This window comes from Ziziphus jujuba, chromosome 12 (assembly GCF_031755915.1).
Source record: "Ziziphus jujuba cultivar Dongzao chromosome 12, ASM3175591v1".
Taxonomy (NCBI): Eukaryota; Viridiplantae; Streptophyta; class Magnoliopsida; order Rosales; family Rhamnaceae; genus Ziziphus; species Ziziphus jujuba.
In genome coordinates this window covers 15,009,859-15,018,526 of record NC_083390.1, presented here as the reverse complement: position 1 = coordinate 15,018,526, position 8,668 = coordinate 15,009,859, and the positions used below count along the sequence as shown (strand labels likewise).

At 29.9% G+C, this 8,668-nt stretch overlaps 1 protein-coding gene across 1 annotated transcript; it reads left to right on the top strand.

The window, feature by feature from the left end:
• The first annotated feature begins 2,713 nt into the window (after nt 1-2,713).
• Nucleotides 2,714-5,771, top strand: LOC125418737 (uncharacterized). Its single transcript, XM_048463056.2, has 3 exons — nt 2,714-3,356; nt 3,543-4,048; nt 5,488-5,771. The coding sequence occupies exons 1-2, from the start codon at nt 2,828-2,830 to the stop codon at nt 4,019-4,021; spliced, it is 1,008 nt and encodes a 335-aa protein (XP_048319013.2). The 5' UTR covers nt 2,714-2,827; the 3' UTR covers nt 4,022-4,048; nt 5,488-5,771.
• The last annotated feature ends 2,897 nt before the right edge of the window (nt 5,772-8,668 follow it).

The following is an 8,668-nucleotide window of genomic DNA, read 5'->3' as shown; positions in this document are numbered from 1 at the left end:
AAGAAAAATGCTAATTACATAGGAAAAGTCTATGTGGGTAACTGGTTTTGAATTCTCATAGTTTGGAAAAAGGTGGAAATACAGATGGAGATTTCTATCTTCCTTCCTTTCCAACAAGTGAAGAGAACTGAAAATCATGAAAGGCGTTATATTCTTTATATGAAAGTCACAATCTAACAAAAAAGAAAAAAAATTACAAACTGACAATACCTTAAAAAAATTACAAACTGACAATACCTTCAACTTCAGTGACACAAAATCTTTCAAAATAAACAAAACCTGCATATTTCTTTGACCTAGTCCAAGTCGTAGACTACCTTGAATATTAGATGGCTTAGAGAAAGGTTGAAAGATGTGGATGGTGATTTTCTATCCCCTTTCCTTTCCAACTTAGCGAAGAGAACTAAAAATCAAGGCATTATATTCTTTATATGAAAGTTACAAACTTGCAATACTTATTTTGTACATTATATTCTTTATATGAATGTTACACCTATTTAAAGGATGCCTACCTTTTTTTCAATTATTTTTTTGTCGAGGAATGAAGATAATTTTCTTTTTCTTATGAAAATTTATATTTTTATAAAAGATTTGAGGAATGTAATATTTGAAGTTTTCGGTCATTTGAAATTGAACTTTGAAAATAGGTGTTTAACGGATTGAAGAATAGGTGTCTGAAAGAATTCTGTATCTTGTCTAAAAGATGGCTTGAAAAGAGAGAAAAAAAAGATAAAAGAACAAACAAAGTAAAAAAGCAAAAAGAACAAAAATTCGACGAAGGACCAAGATGTTCTTCTGTATAGGGCCCCATAATCATAGGGGCACAGAATTATACATATATAATAGGTTATATATATATATATCTATATATGTATTTTTTTTCGTCAAAAAAATTTTCTAAAAGAAAATTATTTTTGCCAAAATTAATGGACTTAAAATTGGGGATAATAGGATTCAAAAAATATATAAATATTAGATAAATATATATTTTTTGGGAAAAATTAACAAGATTTTTTTTTAATTATTCTTGAAACCCATATCACAATTAAGAATGGTTGAATATAATTAAGGCAACCTATATAATAATACATAGTATATATCACCGTATGCATAACTAATTAATAAAAATATATTTATATCTTATTTTATAGAAAATAAAAAATAGTTATTTTAGTCAAATTTAGCTAGTTTAAAACTAAAATTAATAGCTTTTCGAGAAACTTTCTCTTATTAAAAGAAAATAACCCTTCATCTTTTTTATAGTGTATGTGACTCACAATTTTGCTTATGTGCTTCTACAAGAGTTTGCCAATGTATTTCTTTGTCTTTATTTTACCATAATTCAAGTTCTATTTTTTCATTCTTCTCTATTTACTTTTGTATTTGTTTTTTTTTTTTCTTTTTGGCCAAAAAAAATTAAAATGCATCATAAAAAACAATTATATGGATATAAAAAATAAAACCAAAAAAAAAAAAAAAGAAAAGAAAAACTAAAGTATAATCTCAAAAAGGTGCTCTTGGTAGATTCATTGTTATAAAACCACAAAATTTAAACTACACGGCTCAAAATTCTATGGAAAATTTTATATTGACCATCAACTAGATCATGAAAAAAAAATAGGAATTAATGAAAATAATAAAAGTGAAGATGTTGATGTTGATAATGACACACATAATGAAAATGATACAATTGAAAATTTAATTGATTTAATTGATAATAGGTTCATTCCCTTTAATATTTGTGGTCCAGGAATTTGAGATAATTTTCATATAAAATTTAGAGATTTATTAGTGATAAATGATCTTATAAGATATCTTTCTTAAAAACAGATCCTAAATATAAATTTTGTAGATAAGTATTGATGATAAGAGTTTAATTAGTGATTTTACTTCTAGAAAAGTGAAAAAAATTATTTTGACAAGTTTTGTTGCATTTCAAGGTTTCTACACTGTATTTCGTAAGGTATTTGCTGAATTTTGTTTTTCTTTTTTTTTTGGGTTAAAGTTTTATTCATATGGAATTCTATAAAGATGTTAATGGATTGGTTCAAATGGACGTATTAAAGCTGCTCTCAAATATAAATTAAGTGTTTGTGCTTTCAATCATAAATTAAAAGTGTTTTATTTGTTTTTTTTTTCTTTTATAATATATGAAAAAAAATTGAAATGGTATATTTTTATTATGTAATAATTTTATATTCAATGATTATTAAAATAGTTTTATTATTATTTGTTTCATATTAAATAATAATATATTTATGTTTCTACGTAAATGAAAACGATTTTTATATATATATATATATATAGCTGAAAAAAAAAGGTATTATAGATTGAATTTTGAATTTTTTTGAATTTTTTTTTTAATGCTTGAGGACTGACGCTTCTTGTAGTTGCATAGTACATTGCAAGAAGCTTCCTCATGACTATAAGGCAGCTGAAAATCTGATATTTAATATATATATATATATATATTTTTTTTTTGGAAGAAGGAGTCAGCACCGCAACACAAGTTAGATAAAGATGGAAATAATTTTAAGGCGTATTCTATATGCCTTGAAATATTCAATATAAGATATGCATGATGTTGCTGTCTAAGATAGTTTAAACGCTGATAAAATTACTATTGATATTACAGACATCCACAAAATTAAAATTAATAATATATATATATAAATATTTTAATTTTTTGCAATTTTTTGGTGAGGTATATATCAGTCCATAGATGAGGAGTTAGAATCGCAGACACAACGATTAACCATATAAATTTGAGACTCTGATATCATATATATATATTTCTTTATATTTGTGTTTAGGAAATTAATAAATTATGGAGTTTGGATGGGCTGCTCTTGGAGCAGGAATTGGAGTTCTGTTTGATGTGGTTAAAGAAACAGCTGCAAAGAATAATATGTTCAAGGATGCACTGGAGAGCCTCATGAGAAAGCTAGAAACTCTGAAACCCCTGATCGAAGAGGTGAAAAAGTTAAACGAACAACTGCCTGACGAACACGGAGATGAATGTGGATATTACGAGTCATATTTAAAGGAAGGGGCAGAGCACGTTCGCAAGTGCGAAACAGTTGGTCGGTGCAATATTGTGAAGAAGTCTCACTACGCCCACAAACTGCAGGAATTGGATCGGACCATTCAGTTGTTGATATTAATTGGTTATGTTGTTAGGAATTCCAAGAAGATATTGATTTTCACAGGCATAACATTGACAGTGATTCAGGAACAGCAAGGCATCAGCATTGGGCAACCTCATCATCCTCATCAGGACATTCCTTCTTCCCCTTATAATGCTCTGCCTCCTTCTCCACTTCCGCCTACAAGTCAGAATCATGATGTGGGCCAGGGTAACTTCCAAAAACTTTAGCTTCAATTTTGTAAGACGCAAAATCAAAATAAAAGATCAGAAATTTTTGGTATTTTCATCTAATTTCAAATTCTAATAGATCAGGATGTGTGTGTGTGTGCTTTTTTTTTTTTTTTTTTTTTTTAAATATATATATATATATATATATTTAATTACAATCAATCAGGATGGATTGCTCGTATTAGGGAAGGAGTTGGATCATTATTAAACGAGGTTAAAGAATCCAACGACGAGACGTCTTTGTGGTGGAAAACCCCCCTCAACAAGCTAAAAGCCACGTTACAAATTTTGCAGCTACTGGTCAAAGACAAAGAAATACTGGATCTGCTAGAATATAAAGCAGCATATTACAAGTTCACAATAGATAAAGGGGTAGAGGTAGTTCAAAAGTGCTCCCAGGTTCATGGGCTTAAGTACCTGTGCATGAAGCCTTTCTACGCCGTTATGTTGCTTCGATTGAACAAAGTTCTAGAAGAATTGGTTCAGGAACTGCTGGATCCTGCAATAAAGAATACGGAAAAGAAATTGAATTCCGTACGGGAAGAGTACAACAAAATCAGAGCACGACAAAATCATGGGAGATATCGGAGGCAATGCCAGAGTACATATCAGATTCCCATAGGTCCTGATCTACTTCGACGATGAGGGAAGACCATCCTGGCAAAATACAAGGTACCATTTTTCAAATATTTTCTTTTCATATTGGGTCTGGAGGGAGGATTTGGATTTGATCTTGGGATTTTTTGTCCAGGGAACTAATAGTACTGTCTTTGCTACCATATGTAAATAAGCTGTTTCAATATTTACTGAATTTTGGTTTCTAACTTAATTATGCCAACTTTTAAAATTGTTATGCTCATTAATTGACCTCTCCTTCCAAGATAGAACTGGATTGTACTAATTGATGTATCCAATCAAATTTACTCAAATTTAAAATAGTTTTGTATCAGATTCCAAATTTTAAATGGAACAGAATTTAAACTAAAATGGATACTCAGCATCATGATGGTGTGTGCTATACTGACAATGCTTTTGTTTTGACATTAAGCATTCTTACCAGTGCTTTCGTCTTTTGTTTGCCGTTTTGGTAAGTTTCCTGTAAGTTTGATTGAAACTTTTAAGGAAGATATATTTTGTTTGGTCAACTCAAACATATTACTGTGTGACTAGTTTCAATTATTATTATTATTATTATTATTATTATTATTTTTTTTTTTTTGTGTAATTATGTGACTACTTTTCATGGTAGTGTTGGTGTGTGCTATTTGTACACGGTGGTTTTTTTCTATTTCTTTTTCTTTTTTTTTAAATCATTATTTGTACACGGTGGTTATGTGACTGTTTTAATATCATGTGTACAAGTATAAAATTTTTAGCATGATTGTAGAGCCATGTGCCCTCTATACACTGTTACACTTGCCTCTTTTCTCTCTTTTTATTTTATTTTTTTTTATTTTATATATATATATATATATATATAAGGGAAACACATGCTATATTAATATAAAGCAAGTTTTAAAGGATACGATAATTATTTTTGACTCAGTTTTCAGCAAAGTGTTACACAAAGCATGTACTTGTCCAGAAAGTTATCAAAAGATCAATTTTTTTACTGTTACTATATATATATATATGTACAATTGCATAAATGCAAAAAAAGCCCAGAAAAAAGGTTTTTACAAACTGAAGATAGCCTCAGCCAGCCTCCTCTTAGGTCAAAAGATCAATAAAAACTGGGAAGCATATCCTATACAGAAAATTCATCAAAAATCAAATTCTGCTGGTTTTGAAGAGATATCTTGGCTGCCAGGTCAGCCAGTTTATTTTCTTCCCTTGCACTCCATTCGTTCCTCCAAGAGAATGCCGCAAACCTCTGCCTATATGTTTGTACTTAAGTTTAATACTTTAATATGATACAAATGCATATGTTTTGAGTCTAAGGGAAGTTAATAATGATTTCGGCAAGTATATATTTGGAAAAGGAAATATTTGCTTTTCAATCAAAAATCAAGTGCATTGCATAACCGTATGTTTCTTTGTATGGTATGGAATTTACTATGTTTAATTATTATACTATTCAGTTTATTTATCTATTTATGTTCTAATTTCAGCTGAGGATGCTAAAATTGATGCAAATGGTTAGAATGTTTGGAGACGTGGTGGAGCTCATGGCCATGGGCTTAATGACTGTGAACAATAATTTTAGACTTCTGTTGGCAATATTTTGAAAATGTTATTTCCATTTTTAATCCTTTTTTATCGTTTAATTGATGTTTTGGTGTTTATGAATACACGATTCAATATTGAGATGTAATTTCTACACAAGAGACCTAATTTTATGTGGCAGAATATATAAGTGTTTCTAATATATTACCAAATATACATCTAGTAAATCAATCTATGATTGTTTCCTTTTAATCTGAATTATGTTTTGAAGTTCCTAGTTATTTAGAGATATTATTTTATGGAGTTTAACTAATATTGAACTCTGGCTTGGTAAAATCCGCTGTTGGAAAATTTTAATTTAATTTTTCTTTTTCTATCTTTTGTTCCCAAAATATTGCTCTCATTTTATTTTATTTTATTTTTGGAAATCATTTATTTGATATCACTTGAAAATTTTGTTAATTATTATTATTATTATCATCATTATTATAATTATGATTATTATTTTAAAAATGCCCACAACCTAATATGGAAATTGTAATGGGAATGTAAAATGAATGAAATATTTGGACAATAAAAAGTTTACTTAAAAACTCAGATGGATCAGAACTCGAATGGGGACCGTTAAAGGATTTTTTTTTTTTTTAAAAGATCCTTTTATTACCTATATGGGCCTCCTCATTGGCTAGAATTGTCTTCTAAGTATGATGATTCATCCGTTTCCCTTAGATTATCTCAAAACTCAAGCCTGTAAAAAAAATCGACTGAAACACCCTGCCAAAAACGAAAGTGCTGGCAATTGGTTAACAATGGTTGTACTTGCTCTACTCTCTTCTTCATTATTATTGACCCACCCTTTTCCCTCTTCTTCAGCTTCTTCTTCGCTTTTTCCACAGCAACCACTATCTCCAATAGCAACAACAACTGCTCATTTCTTAGTATCTTCATCTTCAATTGCAATATTCCATCGCCACCACGAATTGATACGTTTGTTGAAGTTCGATGGAACCCCAAGAAATGAAAATTAACCCCTGTTGTCCAAGAATCTTTTGGGCCCAGTAGACAGCTTTTTGTAATATGCAGTTAGTTGCATAAGCTCGCTTCCCAATTCTCGTATTGATTAGGGTGAGTAACTTTCCGATGTTAGTGCTACTATAATATAAACAATTTAATATGCATCAAGTATAGCATTATAAACCTAAGATCTTCACACACATTATAAAATTGTATTTAATTAAATTACTAATCTTTAAATGCAGTCATTGATTTATCATATCTATCTGTAAAACAGAACATAGGAGTAACAGAATCAGTGACTAATGGACACACTGCTTTCTAACATTTCTCCCTCAGGTTTTCACCAAATAGGCATTGTAGATATCTCAAAATCTTAATAACTCAATATGTGTATTGTATATGTCACTAGTGACTCATTCTCAATGGGCTAATTGAAGTATTGCACAAAGTGTGTGGCCAAATAGGCATTGTAGACACTTCAAAACCCTAATAACTCAATATGTGTATTGTATATGTCATTAGTGACTCATTCTCAATGGGCTAACTGAAGTATTGCAGAAAGTGTATGGCCAAGGGCTCTACTAAAAAAGTTAATAAACAAGCCAGTCTCATTACTGATATAAACAAGCTCTGTAAGTGAGTCACATGATTATGGCTAGTCCACACAAAATATTTAATAGTCTCCCACTTGGACTGCATAATTATTACAAATAACAACAAATTCACTTACTACAGAATCTCCCAAATCAAAATATCATTTCATCTAAACATATAACATATCAACATGGCACAATAATATACCAGCCTAGGTAGTAGAGATTCTCTCAGTAAATCTCCCAAAAGTAGATACCATTTCAATTGAGTACTTTGCATGCCATAAACTAGTCTAGATAATAGAGATTTACCTTACCACGTGCAATCCTCCCAACACCTAATACCATTTCATTCAAACACATTGCGTACCAACATGGTATGAAAACATACTTAAATTAGGTAGGAGGGACTATGGTACCTGTGGATTAATGTATACTTATACACAGAAACTAAAATCTCAAACAGGCCTGCTAGCATAAGGAGCGACAATATTTGTAACAAACATCATATTATAATGATCTATATACGTACATGTATTACTCGCAAAGCAATACTCAATCATATACTATGTACAACATGGACATTATTATAGATTACAAAACTCCCATTAAGCTATAGCAGTCTCATCTGCTGCACAACCATACAGGGACATATGCTTCTTAAACAAGTCTATATGTTAGTCTTTGTTAGTGGGTCTACTACCATGTTGTAACAATTGTGTACACATAACTGAAATTACTCAAGCAGTTACAAGAACACACCCACAACATAAACAATATCTAATGATATACAATCTTGAGTGAACAGTAAATTGATAAATGTAAAAGAATATTGGACTATTATAATTTGTCCTTTTAATCGCTTTCTCATTCTTGGGAGACAGATCCCTAAAAAGTTTATTACTGATACCAATGATACCATATTAGAAGAATATTGTGCATATTAAAACTCAATACAGTACTATCAACATAGGCTCTGACTAAGACAATTACAATACACAATTAACTTTGTCTAAAAGAATCTTTATTTCTAATATCAATGAAACAACTTTAAGATCCTTCATATTAAAATGGCTAAACAACAACAAATTGTCGTAATCAATAGATCAGTATCATTGAAAGCCAATAATATGTCTTTAACATACAATGCTATAAATATTAAATTGCTCCCATTTACCCTTAATAATATGTACAAATTAATAACATTCTCTTTAAAACCATTTTAGGTGACAACTACATCAAAAATTGAGATACCACCGCCACGAGACTTAGTTAAGAGCATAAATAGATCTCTTAAACTTACAAAACAAATTCTCATTCCTCACTGCTTGGAAGCCAACTAGTTGGACTATATATATACACATTCGAATACAAAATTCCATTTAACAAAACAGTTCTAACATCCATATAATACAACTTTAAAACATAATTAGCCACAACTACCTTAGTGATTCTAAAAGAATCTTTTGTGGATTAATGAGAGAATATCTCTTTATAGTCAATTTCCTTCTTCTGA

Bases quoted from the DNA above. Each gene is read 5' to 3' on its own strand.
- LOC125418737 (XM_048463056.2), top strand. From the start codon at position 2,828: ATGGAGTTTGGATGGGCTGCTCTTGGAGCAGGAATTGGAGTTCTGTTT. The intron at 3,357-3,542 runs GTAACTTCCAAA...ACAATCAATCAG, and splicing joins GAATCATGATGTGGGCCAGG to GATGGATTGCTCGTATTAGG.